The sequence below is a fragment of the Fundulus heteroclitus genome, chromosome 21, assembly GCF_011125445.2.
Source record: "Fundulus heteroclitus isolate FHET01 chromosome 21, MU-UCD_Fhet_4.1, whole genome shotgun sequence".
NCBI lineage: Eukaryota > Metazoa > Chordata > Actinopteri > Cyprinodontiformes > Fundulidae > Fundulus > Fundulus heteroclitus.
Window position 1 is genome coordinate 9,142,578 of NC_046381.1, and position 20,330 is coordinate 9,162,907.

Genomic DNA, 20,330 nt, shown 5'->3' on the forward strand with positions numbered 1-20,330 from the left:
CATAGAAAGGATTCCTGGATCAATGTGAGCTTCTGTGCTTTTTGTGTCTCTGCTCTGTCTTCTCTAACCCTCAGTCGGTCGAGGCTGATGACCGTTCACACTGAGCCTGATTCTGCTGGAGGTTTTATTACCTGTTAAATGAGAGATTTCCTGTCCACTGTCACTTCATTCATGCTCAGTATGAGGGATTACTGCAAAGCCATTAACAATGCAGACGACTCTCCCTGTGGCTCTACGCTCTGTCAGGAGGAGTGAATGCTTTGCAAAGTACCTTCAGATGACGTGTTGTGAATTGCCGCTATATAAATAAAACTGTGAATATCAATGGATTTACTGTTGTAACTGCCTCAAATGAAAATAAAACCTAGATTTTACAACCACCCTAATCTGGCTTTCAAGTTTAAAATTAAATACAAAGTTTATATTTTTTTTGTTTAATGTCTGTATGCTATGAGCGTTTTAAACCAAAGTTAATGGGGATGTATGTAAAATCCCTTTTAACTCCTTTAAATATTTTTTTATGACTTTGGGTCTAGGAATGCAGATAATTTGAATGTAGTCTGTCCAGGAGTTGGGTATATATATCGTTATTTTCTGTTTGGAGTCATATTTTTTCGAGCCGTTGAGCAGTTAAACAAGGTCCTGAACTTTCAGTTTACCAGTCTCACAAATCTGCCATTTTATTTCTCTGGGTGATTTTGTAATCCAAGCTGAAGGGATGCTGAGGCTAAATGTGGATAAGTGAAAATATTTGGTTGTTCATCACACTGTCCCCCAGCATCCTAAATTTTTTTTTTTTTGAATGGGGTGGGGTGGGCTGAAGTGCCCCTATTTAGATTTAAAGAGACAGCACCAAAACAAGTTGTTGTGCCTCAGAACAGGCGTTAAAAAGGGGGGAAGTGAGAGTAAATTACCGAGGATCTCAGTTCCACTTTATATAAGACCACAACGGAATGATTTCAGTGTGAAAAGGAAGATTTGAAAGGCATGATAAGTCCCCTTTAAATTCCTTCTCTGGCCACACAATCTTGGCCAGTTCTCATGAATGTGTTTGTCCTTGTTATGCAGGTAATCACTGGTTAAAAACAATTCCCATCACCAATCTGGCTTGTGTCCTTACCCTTAGCAATATATATATATATATATACACACACTTAAGCATAGTAATATGAATTATACTTGACTTATACTGAAAAGTATAAACAGAAGTCTAAGTACATTAATACTAAGGCTTGAGCTTATACTCAAGTATACTTAATAAAAATTAAGTTAAAGAATACTACTTTTTCCCCTAGGGTAATCATATCTGAATATTATTATCAAGAAATATACAACTTATATCTGTGTGTATGTATTAGCTTTACTGTCCACAAGGTGTCAGTTTTTACAAACTTTTAGTCATCACAGAGCAGTAGGTAAAAGGTAACTTTATGGGACAGAAGTGTGCGGTGTGGACTGTAATCGCTGCTGTCACTGGACTAACCGTGACAACGAGGCCGAGTTTACTCTCATTCTGTTTAATCGCTTTGCATAAAAAGTAAAATTGCATGTTTATTTTGCGGGAGCAGAGCTGTGTTTGTGTTTTTTTTTTTTATTTCATGCAGTGACACCGTCCAAAACCCCCCACCCACCCTGGATGTGCTGATGTCACCGTGATGCCAGACCCACCAGCGGGTTCCAGCCCTCCGGGAGGGTCGTGACTGCCCCGGCAGAGAGACGCGGTCGGGATCGGAGCTAAATCACTGGATCACCGCTTCTTATCTAGCCGGGTGGGGAGAGAGAGAGAGAGGGAGAGAGAGAGGCCATTCCTCCCACAGAAACACCTTGCGGTTCCCCTCCCCTCCCCTCCTCCTCTTCCTCCTCCTCCTATCAACGCCCCCTCTGCTCGGAGATGATTTCCAGCGAAGATGCGCCGCTCCGAGGTTCCCATTGACCTTCGAATCTTAGCCGCAGCAGGAGCGCCGCCGCCGCCGCCGCCGCCGCTACCTCCGCCTCCCGACGCCGCCCGATCCCTCCGTTTGCCTCGCAGCCGTTGGGTCCGTTGATCCCCTCCTCCTCCTCCTCTTCCTCCTCCTCCTCTTCTTCCTCCTCCGCCCTCATAAACCGGCCGACACCGAGGCAGATGCTCCTCGCTCTGTCCTCCCGGCGGCTTGTACTATGGTGGAGCTCCCATCCCTCAGCCCTTACTGGCCTCTCCTCCGCTTCCTGGTGCCTCTGGCTATCACCAATGTTGCCATCGACCTCGGAGAGCAGGTGAGCTCCTCTCTTCCTCCATGTTTTTTTTTTTTCTTCCCGGCCGGCGCAGCAATCTCCCGCAATCCCTTCCAACCGTTACCGCTAACGGTTGCTTATGCCTCTTTTAACAGACGCTTCAGACGTTTTTTTTTTAATTATTATATAAATGCAGCTAGCTTAGCCTGCACCCTCTTGTGCCATCGTTTAGGTAAAAAATAAATAAATATATATATATATATATATATTTTTAAAGTCGTCACTGCTGCCATAAAATGCTGTGATTTTTTTTTCCTCTTCAACTTACATTTCTTCCCAACCTGTCTCTTATTTGTTTACATATCTTGAGTCAACTGTGCATTTGTGGGTTTTTTTTTTTTTCCAGAAGCACAGATTAGCCCTGTAATTATCATATTTTTCTGGCTTGGTCCACTTCCTGCCCCAGATGGGCTTATCTGGTGGTATAAAACACACACACTGAGGCTTGGAGATGTCAGGATTATGCTTATGTAATGGTTCTGTGGGATGGTATAAATAGCACACACACACACACACAACAGGAAAGGGGGGAAATGTGAAGGGGCAGCTGTTGTAACTTCCACCCTGAAGTTAAAGTGTGTCTTTAAAGGAGCTGAAGGTGCAATTCCCCCCCCAACTAGCTGCACCCCCAGATAAACCGGTGGTTTGCAGGACGGTTGGGAGAAGTTGCCTTCTGCTCTGAGATAACCGCGGCCACCACTCTGAACTTTATCTGCTCTTCAATGTTTCCACACATCCGTTGTGTCACAAACTAGAAAACCTTGAGGGGACTTTATGTGGAGGACCAGCACAATGTAGGGCATGTTTTGGGAAGAAGTGGGGGGGAATGATACATGGAGAACCCCCCATGAAGCATGATGTTGCCACTGCCACGTGTTTAAAGGGAGCGTATCAAGCCAAATCCAATTTGTTTTAGACCTTAAACACATTTTGTTTTGTACTTGGAGTCTCCAGGAGTGCAGACAAGTTGAATGTAGTCTTTCTGGGTCAGGGGTGGTTCTAGACGGGGTCCAATGCCCCTGTAGAGCTGGTCCTGGCCCCTGTACTGAAGTCATAATTAGGGCTGGGCGATAAATCGATTTAATGATTAATTCGAATTTACAATTCTTTAAGATTTCATTTTTGGAAAATCTGGATTTTATTTTGCCAATACACTAATTGGGTTTCCATGACGAGAACAGCATGTGATGCTGAATATATGTTTAGGCAAATGTATTGTCAAAATATTAAGTATAAACTTTTTTTTACCATAATACGAGGTACTTCATTTACTTATTTACTTTTTTTTTTTTTTACTTAGTTTGAAGTTCACAAGTGCAGTGAAGCCTGTTCTTAGCTCAATGTGTAATCCCACTAGCAGCAAATGTTTTGTTATATTTTCATTGTTTATAATGGCACGGCTGCCATCTTGTTTTGCAAGCATGTTTCACAGCTTGTTTTTAGTTGCACTTTGAATCCAGGTCAACTCCCTGACGAAATGCTTGACATAAAAGCAAGGTTTTAAAATAATTTATTTTTATGAAACAAAAAGGAGGAAAAAATCGATTAATCGGATTTGGTATGATAAAATCAGAGATTTATTTTTTAATCCATATCGCCCAGCCCTAGTCATAATACTAAATCAGTTTCTCATGATGATATACACTGGCACAGAAACTGTTTCTGATTGGTCACAGTTTTACTTTAACAATGAGTTTAAGAATGAAGGTATTGCCTTTAGGCGGTCATTGAGATAGGATCACAGTTTTCACCTGCTAGATTAGGGGTCTGCAACCTGCAGTTCCAGAGAGTCGCAACTGGCTATTTGCCTCTGAGGCTCACTTAAATATATTAAGCGATTGAAATATGACCCTGTTTGTTTTTGTCTCATTCTTTTTGTTCTGTGCCCCAATGAAAGAAAAGCGCACGGCCCCCACCACGGGTGTATTTGGTCTAGAAGCGCCACTCCTCCCGGTGCTGCATAGACATATTTTATATTCTGTTTGGGTCGTATTCTTCGAGCCATTGAGATTTCTCCATCCATCCATTTTCAAACTCGTCTATCCCTTGTGGGGTCATGAGGGTTGCTGGTGCCAATCTTCAGCTGTCAATGGGCAAGAGACGGAGTATACCCTGGACAGGTCGCCAGTCTATCTCAGGGCGAGATTTCTCTATTCCCTGTTAATTTCTTTGAACAATTACATCACATTATTAACTGCAGAACTGCAGAAACAAGGTCATTAGCTTCCAGCTAACTAGTTTTGTGAATCCGCCTTTTATCTTTTGCAGTCCAGGCTCAAGGATGCCAGAGCTAAACTTAAACAAGTGAAAATGTTTGGTTATTGGGTGCGTGAGAATAGAAATACCTTTATTGTCCCATAGTGGGGGGGGGGAATTCAGACTTGACAGTGTGAAAGAAACCTACCCAAACAATTCATTACACCGTCCCCCAGTATACTACAAAAAATGGCAGATCAGGGTGAAGTGGAGTGCTTTGTGACCCTGAGGGCGGTGGGTGTGAAGTGCCGCCATTAGATTTTAAGAGACAACATGGGCCCCGTCTACACGAAGATGGGTTTGGCTCTATCCAACAAAGCTTTTAGTTGGATACGGAAGTCCCATCCAGACAAAGCAGACGCAAAACCGACAATATTTTAAACCGGCTCCCAGAGTGGTAACGTTTGAGGCCTAAGTAGACCTCCCCGAACACGCATGTGCTAACACAAACAACAACAATGGCGGACTTCGCAGTTGTGTTTCAGACACTATTCAGTTTATTGTGGATTTTACACTAACACGTTTTGCTCCTCTACTCTTCTCTCGGCTGGGTCGGTTGTTCCCCCCCCATGCTCTTCTTCCTTCTTCTACTTTCTTTAATTCTGTGGCAGCATTACAGCGCCACTCACTGGTGTGGCATATGCATTACAACACCTATTAACTTTTCTGTGCGGATACAGCATTTGGCTCCATGTGATTGTAGCCAAAGACGCACCTCATAACGGGGGGCTAAAAGAGGGGCAGCAATAAAAAGGAATTCAGACCAAAGCATAGCAGATCCACTTCATTTAGAGCACAACTGGATGGTTTAAATGTGAAAAGGGAGGCATTAAAATGCATGATATTGCCCCTTTAACAGTGGGAATGGTGCATTCAGGGCAGTGGTGTCCAAAGCTTTAGCCATGTGGGCCGACATCGTAAAGTGGGATTTTTTGGGTGGGGGGGCACAAAGTAGATTTTAAAATAAAAATGCAAATGTTTATTTATTTTATAACTTTTGCATTTAACTAAACATGCCACATTTAGTGAAATAATCAGATATTTGGACAAAATGGATCTGTAATTCATCTTAAATCCAAAATTATAAAATGGATCTCCTCCTTTTGCCTAAACAATAGAAAGGTATTGAATTTCTGAAGTTGTTTGGTTCGGTGGTCATAGGCTCCTCTCAGCAACAATAATTTCAGTCAGGGGCCGCACAAAATCATTGTGAGGGCCAGAAAAGGCCCCTGGGCCGTACTTTGGCCGCTGATTTAGGGTGTTAGTTTCCAAAATGATTGATAAATAAACATCAGATTCAGCTCTCCTAAGTCAACAACCAACGTTTGCTGCATTTTTGTACATAGAGATTTACTTTTTTTTTCCTTTTTCTGCTTTACATAATAACTAAAGCTCATATTGGATGGACGCACTAGTCAGCATCAAATATTTCGCCTTTTCACTGATTTTTTTTTTATTTTATTTTTTTTCACTGGATTTAGGTCGTTCTAACACAAGGATTTGCTTGAATTTAATGCAGTTTCACTGCAGCTCTGGCTGTAAGTTTAGGGTTGTTGTCACCAGCCTCCTGACTGTCGCAGCCTCAAACAGGAAATCCTTCTAGGATTCACTTGTGTTCAGCCCCATCCATCTTCATCACCACCAGCGTGGTTTACCATGGGGATGGTTTGTTCAGGCTAATGTGGACTGCCTTAGTTTTTATCCACATGTACTGTTTACACCAATGCCAAATGTTTTTTTATTTTTTTATCTCATCAGACCAAAAAGGTTAAATAATATTATTTTCTTTTTGCCATTTTCTCCACCTTTCTGGTAAACTCCAAACTGGACTTCTTAAAGCCTTTTCTTTTAGAATAAGGAGTTTCTTCTCTGCCATAAAGGTCAGATTTGTTGAGGTTTCTTAGTTAAAGTGTCTCCCACCTCCAGCTGTGGATCTCTGCAGCTCCTCCAGAGTCACCATGGGCCTCCGGGCGGCTCTCTGATTAAGGCTCTCCTTTCCTGTGAGGCCTTCACAGAACGGCTGTATTTATGAGGTTGGATCACACACCGATGGACTCTAGCTACTAATCGAACTACTTGTCTGTTGGTTGCACTGGATTTTATTTGGGAGCATCAGAGGATAGAGGAGCTGAACACAAAGGCAGGCTGAACTCACCATGTCTGTGAAACACGGTGGTGGCAGCATCATGAACCCCAAATAAAACAAGCTGGAAATCTGTGAAAAAGGTTCAGGGTGGGACTGCTTTCAGAAGACTCACCACCTGAACTCATCTGCTCTTATTATCTGTGTTGTCTCTCTCCTCCTCCTCCTACGCTGGAACACCCAGGCCCTCAACAGGGGCATAGCCACCGTCAAGGAGGACACGGTGGAGATGCTGGCCAGCTACGGCCTGGCCTACTCCCTGATGAAGTTCTTCACCGGCCCCATGAGCGACTTCAAGAACGTGGGCTTGGTGTTCGTCAACAGCCGCCGCGACCGGAGGAAGGCTGTGCTCTGCATGCTGACAGCCGGGGTCATCGCCTTCGCCCTCCACGTCCTGATAGGTACGCCGATGTCATTGTTGACGTTTATCTGGGGAAATTCAGAAGGGAAAGTCTTCCCAAAACAGTATCGCAAAGACTAATATGTTGTTTTCTCTCTTGTGTCCCTTAAGCGTACACAGATTTGGGATACTACATTGTCAATAAGCTCCACCAGGTGGATGAATCTGTTGGTAAAAAGACCAGAAAGGCGTTCTTGTACCTCGCTGCGTTCCCCCTGCTGGATGCGATGGTGAGCGTTCGGAGGAGCTGGATTATTGAGGCGCACATGACCTAGAAAAGCTTTAATCCTCCGCTCCTCTTGGTTTCTAGTCCCTTAAATGAAAATGGAAAATGGAAGTTGTTTTTAAAACCTGAAATAACCTTTTGGTTCACGTTGGTTGGTTGTTTTTTTTTTTTGTTTTTTTCTTCTTCCAGGCGTGGATTCATGCAGGCATCCTTCTCAAGCACAAGTACAGCGTCATCGTGGGCTCTGCCTCCATCTCTGACGTGGTGGCTCAGGTAATGAGATGCATTTCTTCACCGTTTCCAGGGTTTTCCACGCGGTCAGCAAAGTCTGAGTAGGTTTGGGATCGTATTGACGTATTTCCCAGGTCTGGAAACGCAGAAAAGACGACACATTTTTGAAGTTCTAGGCCCGTATCCCGTTGTCTAAATATTCTCTCCACCCATCCATTCATGCAATAAATCTATATTTTCTTCACTCCTCTGTCATTATGGGGCATCCGAATCTCTGTGTGACGTTTTGGGGGCTCATAATCAGTCCATCTACTGCAGATTGACTCCATGCGATTGGCTGAACATTGTTAACTGTGTATTCTTAATGTCGTCTCCCCCCCCCCCCCCCCCCCCCCCCCCCCTGCAGATCGTGTTTGTGTCCGTCTTGCTGCACAGTAACCTGGAATGCGTGGAGCCGCTGCTCGTCCCCATCCTCTCCCTGTACATGGGCGCTGTGGTGCGCTTCACCATCGTCGGCATTGGCTACTACTGCAACATCCACGACAACATCCCGGACTCCAGCGGCCTCGACGTCGGGGTACCTTCCGCCGCTTCGAACGGAGCCATTTTTTTTACACGATACGGAGAATCAACAATGAGGTCAAAGCTGGCGGTTTCTTCTTCTCTGCAGGGCGACGCCACGATCAAAAAGATGCTGAGCTTCTGGTGGCCCCTGGCCCTCATCCTGGCCACGCAGCGCATCAGTCGACCCATAGTCAACCTCTTTGTGTCCCGGGACCTCAAGGGGTCCGCCGAAGCCACGGAGGTGCGTGTACATCTATCGATCAACTCGTTGTTTTAGTCTAGCTTTTTATGAGCGAAGCTGCCGCCAAGTACCCCAACAGGGGTCTTAAAGTCCGTTTCACAGCATCCAGCGGACTATCTTGCCCAGTTTTAAAGCCAGACCCTGACAAACTCCCTGCGGAGCTTTCCGGCTCACAGAGACCAAACCCAGCTTCCAGAGACAATACGAAGCTGTTTGCTAGAACGAACTGACTGGAAGTCAGCGGCCACGCAGGCTGCCGGTGGTTCATCTGGTTACTGTAGATGTGACAGTAGGGGCACGGTTAAACGGCCCGGGAACATTCCTGCCATCCCTGCCTATTGTTGCCGGCGGCACAACGGGGGGGCTTCGAGGCTGCCGCCCAGAGACGAGGCTCTGAAAAACTTCCGGGAAAAGCGAGAGGCGCATGTGCCGCTCTCTGGCTGGCTGTTGTTAGGCTGCCGGGATGGATTTAGCCGGGCGGTATTTTTAGATTTAAAGAGCCGGCGCGCGGATGACTTCTACCTGTCCTGTGTTTGTCATTGCAGGCCGTGGCTGTGCTCACAGCCACATACCCGGTGGGTCACATGCCCTACGGCTGGTTAACCGAGCTCAGAGCGGTGTACCCTGCCTTTGACAAGGTAAACCAGACTCTGCACTGCTCACAGTTACATATACATATATCTAGAGTACACTTATCTACTGTACAGATCAAATGTTTGGACACACCTTCTCATTCAGAGAGTTTTTCTTTATTTTCATGACTATGAAAATTGTAGATTCACACTGAAGGCATCAAAACTATGAATTAACAACAAAAAAGTGTGAAACAACTGAAAATATGTCTTATATTCTAGGTTCTTCAAAGTAGCCACCTTTTGCTTTGATTGCTGCTTCACACACACTCTTGGCTTTCTCTTGATGAGCTTCAAGAGGTAGTCACCTGAAACGGTTTTCACTTCACAGGTGTCCCCTGTCAGGTTTAATAAGTGGGATTTCTTGCCTTTATAAATGGGGTTGGGACGATCAGTTGTGTTGTGCAGAAGTCAGGTGGATACACAGCTGATAGTCCTACTGAATAGACCAACCTTAAACAGAGGAGGAGGCCTTAGGTTCCAACTCTCAAAAACTTACAATATATAGGATAGCTATAGGATTAATTCCGGCCAATCATCACCTCAATTCTCACCCTCATACGGGTGATCAAAACATTGTTCCTTTAAGCCAGGCCAATAACGACCCTAACGACTCCTCGTTACAGAGGAGTGGACCAGTTTTGGTTTAATCTGCTGCATTAATGTCTTTAACGACCGCCCATTACTAAGGGGTGGACCTGATTCGGTTGAATTTGCATGTTGTCTAAGCCATTACAAGGCCATTGTTTGGGCAGTAGTATAAAGCTTGTTACTCCACATTACTCCAGACTTTTTGAATTGAGAAAGCTTCTTGGAGAGGAAGCAAACGTCTTCAACTACGGAAAACAAGTCCAGTTGCTTTGTTTTTTACTTTTTTTGGAAAGAAAAAAGCAGCTAAGTAAAAAAAACCTAGTGGCCATCATTACTTTAAGAAATGAAGCCCAATCAGTCCGAAAAATTGGGGAAAACTTTGAAAGTGTCCCCAAGTGCAGTCGCAAAAACCATCAAGCGCTACAAAGAAACTGGCTCACATGAGGAGCGCCCCAGGAAAGGAAGACCAAGAGTCACCTCTGCTGCGGAGGATAAATTAATCCAAGTGACCAGCCTCAGAAATCACAGGTTAACAGCAGCTCAGATCAGAGAGCAGGTCAATGCCACACAGAGTTCTAGCAGCAGACACATCTCTAGAACAACTGGTAAGAGGAGACTGTGTGAATCAGGCCTTCATGGTAAAATAGCTGTTAGGAAAACACTGCTAAGGACAGGCAACCAGCAGAAGAGACTTGCTTGGGCTAAAGAACACAATGAATGGACATTAGACCAGTGGAAATCTGATCTGATGAGTCCAAATTTTAGATCTTTGGTTCCAACCGTTGTGTCTTTGTGCGACGCAGAAAAGGTGAACGGATGGACTCTACATGCCTGGTTCCCACCGTGAAGCATGGAGGAGGAGGTGTGACGGTGTGGGGGTGCTTTGTTGGTCACACTGTTGGGGATTTATTCAAAACTGAAGGCATACTGAACCAGCACGGCCACCACAGCATCTTGCAGCGGCATGCTAGTCCATCCAGGTTTGCGTTTAGTTGGACCATCATTTATTTTTGAACAGGACAATGAGCCCAATCACACCTCCAGGCTGTGTAAGGGCTATTTGACCAAGAAGGAGAGTGATAGGGTGCTGCGCCAGATGACCTGGCCTCCACAATTACCAGACCTGAACCCAATCAGGATGGTTTGGGGTGAGCTGGACAGCAGAGTGAAGGCAAAAGGGCCAACAGGTGCTAAGCATCTCTGGGAACTCCTTCAAGACTGTAGGAAGACCATTTCAGGTGACGACTTCTTGAAGCTCATCAAGAGAAATGCCAAGAGTGTGTGAAGGAGTAATCAAAGCAAAAGGTGGCTACTTTGAAGAACCTAGAATGTAAGACATATTTTCAGTTGTTTCACACTTTTCTGTTAAGTATATAATTCCACACGTGTTAATTCATAGTTTTGATGCCTTCTGTGTGAATCTACAGTTTTCATAGTCATGAAAATAAAGAAAACTCTTTGAATGAGAAGGTGTGTCCAAACTTTTGGTCTGTACTGTCTATCTAGTATCTGTCTGTGTAATTTAAGATTGGATAATATTTGTGATGATGTGAACTTTTGCTCAACAGAACAATCCCAGCAACAAGATGAATGCTGGCACCCCCGTTAACAAGTCGCACATTAAAAAGTTCACCTTCTCCTGTCTGGCCCTGTCACTCACGGTAAGACGTTTCTCTCTCACCAGCATAAAAGCAGAGCAACAGTGTTCACGCCCCTTAAAAGTTTTCGTCACGTTTACAGCTGCAAACTTTATTTATTAGGATTTAGTGTAAACGGACCATCGTGAATGAAGTTCTGAAAACTCTGCTTTTGTGCGTTTATATTAACCACCACCGCAGCATGATGCTGCCGCCTCCATGTTTTAGCACCTTTCTCCCGTATGTGTGGCGAGTTACCTGCATGGATCGCTTCTTGCCAGTTTTCCATAAGGACCAAACCCGTGGAGTTCCCAGCTAATAGCGGCCCTGAACACAGATTATTCCACACCCGAGCTGTGGGTCTCTGCAGCTCCTCCAAGGTTACCACACTGCAAAAAGAGAACTAAAAATAAGCAAAAATTTCTTAAAATGAATGTAATTGCCCTTGATTTTAGCAGGTAAATGAGATTATTTGCCAATGGAATGAGTATTTCTACCCCTAAAATAAGATAATTAGATATACTGCACTATTTTAAGTGCAAAAATCTCATTCCATTGGCAAATAATCTAATTTACCTGCTCAAATCAAGGGCAAATACATTCATTTCAAGAAAACTTTACTTATTTTTAGTTCTAATTTTGTAGTGCAAAGGCCTCTTGGCTGCTTTTCGAATAAATGCCTTGAGTTTAGGTGACTGAGATATTGTTTTCTAACCTTTTGAACTTCCTGGCCTCTCTGCTGTGTTCCTCGCTCTTGCTGTTGTCTAATGTTCTGCACCATAGGCCACTGAGGCCTTCGCTGAACAGCCGGATCTGCGCTGTTATTAAATTACACACAGGCTGTGGACTTCTGAAGGCTGTTGCCACTGCAGTTTAATTACATGCATGAGGCCAAAGGCTGCTGAATACAACATATGTTTTCGTTTTTTTTTTTTTTAGGTATTTATGTGAAGAAAAACAGAAAGCTCGCCTCCTTTCTTATTGCACCTCCCTATTATGTCAGTTTATTAGATAAAATCCTAATTTTGCGTCCCGACTAATTGATTTTGATGTAAAAATGAGTTCTCGTTAATTAACTGAAACTTTAATTTCTAACCAGAATTGAATTTCTAGTCAGAATTCCTCATGAAGGCCAGGGCGTCGGTCCTTCTTTGGCCAAGTTTGTTGTGCTCCTTGACTTCATTGCCACCACTTTAAAGCACTGTTTGTTCACGGGCTTGTTGAGATCTTTGGGTTTCTCTTCTTCGTTTTGCCCCATATGCAAAATATTTAGTATTGATACCATGTCAAATTTAGTATCCTATCCGGATACAGCATATCGATACTTTTCAGAGTATGAATATTTTTGTCAACCCTACATTCTTGTATTCTCAGTTAGCCACATCCCACAAGTTAATTTAAAATGTCTACAAGATTTTCTGCAAATCTGCAAATTTTGGCAATTTATTTTTATATATATATATATATATATATATATAGATATATATATATATAGATATATAGATATATATATATATATATATATATATATATATATATATATATATATATATAATAATATATATATATATATATATATATATTTTTTTTTTTTTTTTTTTTTTTTTTTTTTTTACAAAAAGCAAAATTACGATTTATTTCAAATATAATTGCGATTTGAATTTTGACGTTCCTCTGTGTTAACCACAAGCAAAAAAATGCCCTTTAGATAAAGAGGTGTGTTAAGGACTATTGAAAACAAGTAACTGAACGGTTTTTTTTATTAATCAGAATATTCTTATTCGAGAGAATCGCTTGTTGAGTTGGACATCCATATTTGTTGGACATTAAGTGCAACCAACAAACCAGTCTATGTATTAACCAGTTTGACCGGGACTTAATGCTACAGAGAGATTCCTGAAAGTTTCTTAAACTTAAATCTCTTTCTTAATAAACTAAAATTACATTACCTCACTGCTGCAACTCTCTTCCACGTGGAGGCAAACCCACTTTAAGCATAATAGACATTACCAACACCTAAAGGACGCGTCTGATCCATTTATTGTTATGCAGTTAAAAATTGCAGACCTCTGCATTTGCAATATAATTTCCAAATCACAATTAATTGTCCAGCCCTAATATCAAACCGTATCCTCCACTACAGGCTCAAATATCAAATATAATCCAAAGCAACTAGAAACCTGGTGGTTACACATAAATGAGCAGCTAAGCATGTTTCGTGTGTTGAAATCCTTTTTTAGCCTCTGCCTTGGAAAGTCTTCATGTTTTAAACATCAAAGTCTTGCTGAGTTTGAACCTCACAGTCGCAGAAGCTGACCATCGAGTGGTCCTGAAAACCCCCGCAAGAAACCCTAAACCTGACGGCCACAGTGGGCTTCAGTGGTCCAGTCGGCCAGAGAGGACAGCGTACGGACAACCCGCTAACCCTGGGGCACCATTCCCTCACACCAGAGCCCCGCTGTTTGTCATGTTTACAGGTTTTGTTTGTGCGACCTGACCGGCAGCGTTATCTCTGAGGACCCGTATAACCAGTTGGGCGCTATGCAGAAACATGTTGGAATTTCTTCCTGCAAGCTGCCATCAGACGTGTTTAAGGCTCTGAAAGGACTTCTAGCCGAGCCTTACGGCCGCGCGTTAGTGTTCAGAGATGGACCGGGGCTTCAATGCGATTGTTTTTTAGTATTAGTCAGTTTGGGTCTTGGGTTGTGGAGATGCAGGCAGATTTTTCCTACAGAGGTGAGCTTTAATCTCACCTGAGCTTTAGAGCTCAGAGAAGCAGGTTGTAGCATTCCCAAAACCCGGCCGAAGGTGCACAACTCAGCTTTTGCAGCCGCGGCAAGAGTGGCTCCTCGCTGCTCCTGGTTTGAGAAGGGAAAAACAGGAAATCCCTGGCAAAGTTTTGGTCTTTAAAAAAGAGGAGGAGGAGGAGAGTGGCACGCCAGAGGTAGAATGCTGAGGTTGTAAACAAGAACCAGAGGGTGTGGGCAGATACTGGATCAACACGGTCCCCTCGTGTCGAGACTTGCTGCGATCACAGACCCATGTGAGGCGTTCCAGGAAAAACAGCCGCGGCGAGGCGAATAACATGTAAAAGTATAATTCAGCCTCATGAGAACAGACTCCGTTCAGAATGTCTCAGCTTGTTGAGGAGATGCCGCATTTGAGTCAGAGGAGACGGAGGCTTTGCTGGAGGCCTTTCAGCTTAGTCTCGTGTGACTGCGTCCAAATAAAGTGATGACAGCTGGCGAGCCGAAGCAAAGGCGACGTCATTTGTGGTTAATCTGTTCCCATGTTTGGTTCAGATAAAAAAATAAAATCAGGCGTTCAATTTTTTTTTTTTTCTGCAAGCCTCAACAGGTCAGATTAAAGTGAGCATCGATTGGCAGCTGGTAAATAGAAAAATAAGAGGTAAGCCCAGCTTCTTTAGCTGGGACCAGTGTTAAAAACGGACCGTTTACAACAAGATGGCCTGATGAAAACAGAGCAGTTTGGTTGTGATTGTCCTGTTCATTCACACGACAACGGCAAATGTGTTCCCGGACAACTAGGACAATTTTCAAATGCGTCCCTGGGTTTAATGGTTCAAAAACGTCCTGGTCTCCGTTGTCATGGAAGCAGGAAAATATAATTTTCCTGACAGGGAATCCCTGGCTGGTGTGCAGTATGACAGAAATCAGTATATTGGTGCACAGTATTAATAGCTGCCTAAAATAAAAAAAAAAATAAAAAAAAACAAGAAGAAGAAAACTTCAACAATGTTCGAGTCTTCTGAATATAACCAAATATTAGTTGTTTTATAATTCAGTCACCTTTAGCGACAGTCGTCTGTCTATAGGAAAATTTTATCCTCTGCCATCGCGAATGTTTATCAGTTGCCACAACTTTTAGGTAGAACATTTTTGTAGCCATGTGTGTATTGAGTTTTAACAAAAACGGCACCAACTAGTGGCGTGGAGGCGGAATAACACCGTTTTCATGCGTCAATGTCATGTAAATGTGTTAAAAGAAACAGTAAAAAAATATATATATATTTTCATTGTTTAAACAGGGCCTAAAACAAAGTCAAAAAGGTCTAAAAAAACAATTATTCTGAGTAGTTTCTGTTTTGTGTAAGGCTAAATATGGTGTTTAAGTGACGGTGTTAATATGGAGACACCCGGCAAGGTGAGAGGAGTGATGCTGAGGGACTTTAGACACGTGGCTTTGTTACTCTTCTTTACAATGTGAGAAAATCCTAGTGTCATCAAAAAGAAAATTTATTTCAGTAGTTTAGTTCAAACTTCCATGTCGATTACACAGATTTGCTATTATTAGTGATACATTTCATGCACTCTGTTAGGTTTGATGATGGGGACTTAGCGCAGCTAATGAAACCCTAAAACTCAATTTCTCTGAAACTCAAAATATTGCATGTGTCCAGTTCCTGCTTTGATCCCCACGGTATCTGTGGCGTTTTGTCAAGAGGAAGACGAGTCCCCTCAGAGCCAACAGCGGCACTAATAAAGCAACCCGGGCTTCACCTCAGCGCTGAAATTACGCAGAAGGAGCCCCAGCCAAGTGTCCAGTCCAAATACTTCTCACTACATGCTCATACTTTTATGTATGTTGATGTAGCTTTAGTGGAAATCTTTTTTTTTTTTTTTTATTGCTTCCATGTAATTATTTAATTTTCTGAGAAACTGAATTTTGGGGTTTAGTAGCTATTGGCCATAATACTCTAAATTAACTGAATTAAACACAGAAATAATATGACTGTGTTTGTAATCAATCAGCATAATTAGTTTTTTTTTTTTATTGAAGTACTGAAATAAACTTTTCAGTGATCTAATTTATTTAGAAGCCCTGTTTTATGCCCAGAGGACCTTTACACAGCTGCATTATAAATGAAAAAGCAGCGGCAGCGTTTGGTTTCTCTGCTCTTTGGCTCGGGTTGCTAGAAAGAAGAAACGTCAGTGAGGCTGTGGATCAGGAGGGGAGATTTATGGAGTAGTGCAAACTAGGGGGGGTGGGGGGGGCCGATTACCCTCGGTTTGGTCACCCAGACCCTGGGCTCATCACTGATGAGGCGGTTTAGGTTTAAGTCGCTCTGCAATAAACTCCCTGAAAACCTGAGATTTGCAGAAACCTTTGGCTCCTTTAAGTCAGGCCTGGGAAACATCGTTTACTGGAGCTTTTGGTCCAAAGATTTGATGCTGAGCAGTTTGCCTGAGATTTAAGATTAAAAGCATTAGTTTCTTTTAATGGTAAGCTTTTTAAAGCATAAATGTTTCAGTTGTAATGTTTATATTCTGCATATGCATGATTCAGCCACATGACTGAACTGCAGAAATCCTCCAGCAGATGTGCTGACCATGTGCATCTGAAGCCGGACCAGGATGCATCTGTGCTAAATGCTCCTCTGCGGCCTCTGACTGCAGAGCGAAGCGGTCGACACACGGATGTTTTATCCATGATCAGATCAGTTTTCCTCTCTGAGGGCCCAATCGCTCCGCTTTGACGTGCGCTGCTGATGCCTGAAAGCGTCGTTTTCCCCGTTGGTTCATGTTTTTTCTCCCCACGTCCAGCTTTGCTTCGCGCTCTTCTGGAGCCCGCATGTGTCGGAGAAGATCCTGGTGGACGTCATCGGCGTGGAGTACACCTTCGCCGCGCTCTGCGTGGCGCCGCTTCGCATCTTCTCCTTCTTCCCCATGCCAGGTGAGAGCCGCCGGGTGTTTTTCCCTCACGGTCGGCTGCTGAGGTTTGGACCGGCGGGCTGACGTCTCCTTCCTCTGTGTCTATTCGCAGTGACGGTGCGGGCTCATCTGACAGGATGGCTCATGACCCTGAAAAAGACCTTCGTTCTGGCTCCCAGCTCGGTTCTCCGTATCATCGTCCTGATCATCAGCCTGATCGTGCTGCCTTACTTGGGGTAAGTGACGACCGCCGGGTGTGCTGGAGTTCACCTAGGGTCACCCCCCCCCCTCCACCACCTGGCTGCTCCATGGTAATTAGATGAGGCCTCAGGTTAACGCTTCCTCTGTGCTGCAGGGTCCACGGGGCCACGCTCGGCGTCGGGTCCCTGTTAGCCGGTTTCGTCGGCGAGTCGGCAATGGTCGCCATAGCAGCCGGCTATGTTTACAGACAACAGGTGAGATGGCCGCAGACGCCAGAACTGTTTCCTGCAGGCTCTAATTACAGGTTTGCAGCTCGGTTTGATTGGGGAAAAATGGAAAGTAAGGTACCAGCGTCTTTAAAAACCAAACATGCTGCTGCTGAAAATACGAGGCTGGATTATACAATAAACCCCTGACAACGTTGTTCAGAGATAAATGGCTTAAAGTCGCTTCAGAATGGGAAAAAAAAAATCTTCTTTGATGCATTTTCTTCTAAAATTAATGCATTATTGTTCAGTAAAAGAGGCAGCATTTTGATAAAAATAATTTAACTTGATCTTATAAAATGCAATTAAACCTTTAACAACCCCCCCCCCCCCCCCCCAGGAATTAAAATTAAACAAACATTTAAAATTTGACTTTCAAATACAAACCGAGAAATGACAGCATGATTATTTTTTTGGTATTAAAGGCAGGATAACAGCGTACAACCGATGTTGTATTTTAGTTAGTGTATTATAAGTCACGTCTTAATTTTTTAAAACGTTGCTTCTTCGACTTGACATCTATTTTTATTATTAAATAAGCACCAACCTGAGTTTTGCTGCAGATGCTGTTCGGTTTTAGCCAAGCTTTGACCTGCCCATTCAGATTTCTGTTTTAAAAGCTGTAAGAAAAGGCGCCTCTGTGGGCGCCTTGATGTGGCGGTTTTTATTTTGGGAGTTGATCTGAGAGCTTTGTGCTGTAAAAATTACCCAAGAGCGATGGTGAGAGTGTCTGGGTGTTTTTTTTTCCCCCTTTGCTAAACATCTGAACCATGCCGTGGAACCAGGCGCACACGTTTCTGGTGACCAGAAGACCGCAGGCTGCTGTTGGGTCTATTCTTCTGGTTTCCTCTGCTCTGTTAATAAATTGGCTAAATTAAAAACGCACAAAAAAAAAAATATCCAACCAACTTTCTCAGTTGGCATAATGAGGTCTGCTATAGAGTGTCTTGGGGGGTAAAAATGAAATTTGTTAATTTTGGAATAAAGCTGCATCAATTAGAAAAATAAATGTTGGAAATGAAGATGCGATTTTAAAGAAAATGATTTTTTTTATTTTATTTTTTTTCCTTCCTGGTTTTCTCAGATTTTTATGATCAAATTCCCTCCTGTGTCAATTATTCTGGTTTAGCTGTGATGCTCATAAAACCATCTGGGCATGTTAATCCGTTAATTTGACCTGCAGAGTAATGGCTATTGTTGCTCCTCATGTGCTAACCTAACCGCTTCTAGCTGCAGGGCTTTTATTTTAGGGTGTGTCGTCGAGCTCCTCTTCCAAAACAGGAGAAAGTAAAACGAGCGAAGCAGAAAACGGTCGTCTTTTTTTTTTTATTTAAAGTTTTCAACACAGTTTTCCTCAACGTGGCAAATGTTCCAAAAACAAATTCTTCTGCTCTGCAAACATTGATTCGCTTCATTGTATCGTCACGTAGGGGCATATTTATTTAACTGCAGCGTTTCTAAAACTTATCAGCTGTGCAGCTGCAATCCTTTTTGTTTCCCACGTTTCCCCGTGACGCCTGAGAACGTGTTTCTCGTTCTTCTCCAATGTTCTCAGAGAAACAGCGAGATGTCCAACGAGCTGGTGGTGGAGAACAACCCCAACGGCCCCAGGAGCGAGGTGAGCTCCCCCAGCCCGATGGACGCCATCCAGGAGCTTCAGGAGGAGGAAGAGGAGGAGGAGGAGGAGCAGGAGTGAGCTTCCACGGCACAGGAGGAAGGACCACAGCGAGGAAGACGGGGGCGGCTCTGGTCTCAGAGGTCCCCGTCGTGTCGACCTGCACACCATCAAGACGCACACTGTAAAGAAAGCCATGCAACCACGGATCCATGGGTGTAAATACTGTTTAGTCCCTTTAGCTGGGTGTGTATCCTTTCTCATGTTTTCACCGCTGAACGAGGGACGCCGACGCGGGAGAACCGACACTCCTCTGCAGCCGGAACGACGAGCCGAGGGCTTGTGGAGTTGCCAAAAAAAAAAAAAAAAGAGACTGGGCTCCAAAAAAAAAGAAAAAATCATGTCACTTTATCAAAGATTAAGCAGCGAGATCTTTGCTTGGATTCAAACGCAGACCACTGGGTGGGACTTTGTTGGGTTGTGCAATCGTGTTTTCCATACAACAGTGTACAGATTCTTGTTTTTGATGCGTTGTGTACATTTCGTTGCTGCGAGGGGTCAGGAATCCCTCATCAAGCCACTGCGCGTTAAAGGTTGCCGTCCTGAAGTTTCCCTTTCAGAGCAGCCTGGGAGCCGGACCCTCTTTTCGTTCTCTTGCCAAGCCTTTTTCCTGCTAGTATTCAGACTGTCCTATGAACTGTATATACTGTATAGGCATTCTTATTTGCAAATAAATCACATATTATTAATAAACCTGTTGTCTGGATTGTACATTTTACCAGTGGTGAGGTCTAACTCTTTGTATACGCCGTCTATAAGCCAGCGTCGCTTCCCCCTCATGATTTCAACCAAACAGGTTTATATCGTTATTTTATGAGAACTTTTACAGAATATTATATAGCCAGTCAGAACCATTTATCATATGGCTGAATGTCATACATTTTGAGCTCTCTCCATGCTGAAATGATCATTTGTAATAACAATAAATCAGATTTCTTTATGTTTAAAGACATAAAACCTGACTAATGGTGGGTTAGATGCCACTTTGACTGATCATATTTCTCCAATTTTTCACTGGCTTCCTATTAAATCAAGAATAGAATTTAAAATTCTCCTTCTAACGTATAAAGCCCTTAATAATCAAGCTCCATCATATATCAGAGCTCTGATTACCCCGTATGTTCCTAACATAGCACTTCGCTCTCAGACTGCAGGTCTGCTGGTGGTTCCTAGAGTCTCTAAAAGTAGAATGGGAGGCAGATCCTTTAGCTATCAGGCTCCTCTCCTGTGGAACCAACTCCCAGTTTTGGTCCGTGAGGCAGACACCCCGTCTACTTTTAAGACTAGCATCCACTATTACCATCTAATGTAGAACAGATTCCTG

The 20,330-nt window shown here is 43.5% G+C and overlaps 1 protein-coding gene across 1 annotated transcript; it reads left to right on the plus strand.

Moving 5' to 3' along the window:
* The first annotated feature begins 1,660 nt into the window (after positions 1 to 1,660).
* Positions 1,661 to 19,315, plus strand: ankha (ANKH inorganic pyrophosphate transport regulator a). The gene is made up of 12 exons (XM_012853209.3): positions 1,661 to 2,253; positions 6,855 to 7,071; positions 7,182 to 7,300; positions 7,486 to 7,569; positions 7,934 to 8,104; positions 8,198 to 8,332; positions 8,878 to 8,970; positions 11,124 to 11,216; positions 16,757 to 16,886; positions 16,977 to 17,100; positions 17,220 to 17,319; positions 18,887 to 19,315. Exons 1-12 carry the CDS (start codon positions 2,158 to 2,160, stop codon positions 19,025 to 19,027), a joined length of 1,503 nt encoding a protein of 500 aa, XP_012708663.2. The 5' UTR covers positions 1,661 to 2,157; the 3' UTR covers positions 19,028 to 19,315.
* The last annotated feature ends 1,015 nt before the right edge of the window (positions 19,316 to 20,330 follow it).

What these genes read in the sequence shown, in the direction of transcription:
- ankha (XM_012853209.3), top strand. Translation starts at nt 2,158, where the DNA reads ATGGTGGAGCTCCCATCCCTCAGCCCTTACTGGCCTCTCCTCCGCTTC. An exon ending in CCATCGACCTCGGAGAGCAG is followed by an intron (nt 2,254 to 6,854) that starts GTGAGCTCCTCT and finishes TGGAACACCCAG; the next exon opens with GCCCTCAACAGGGGCATAGC. An exon ending in GCTATGTTTACAGACAACAG is followed by an intron (nt 17,320 to 18,886) that starts GTGAGATGGCCG and finishes CAATGTTCTCAG; the next exon opens with AGAAACAGCGAGATGTCCAA.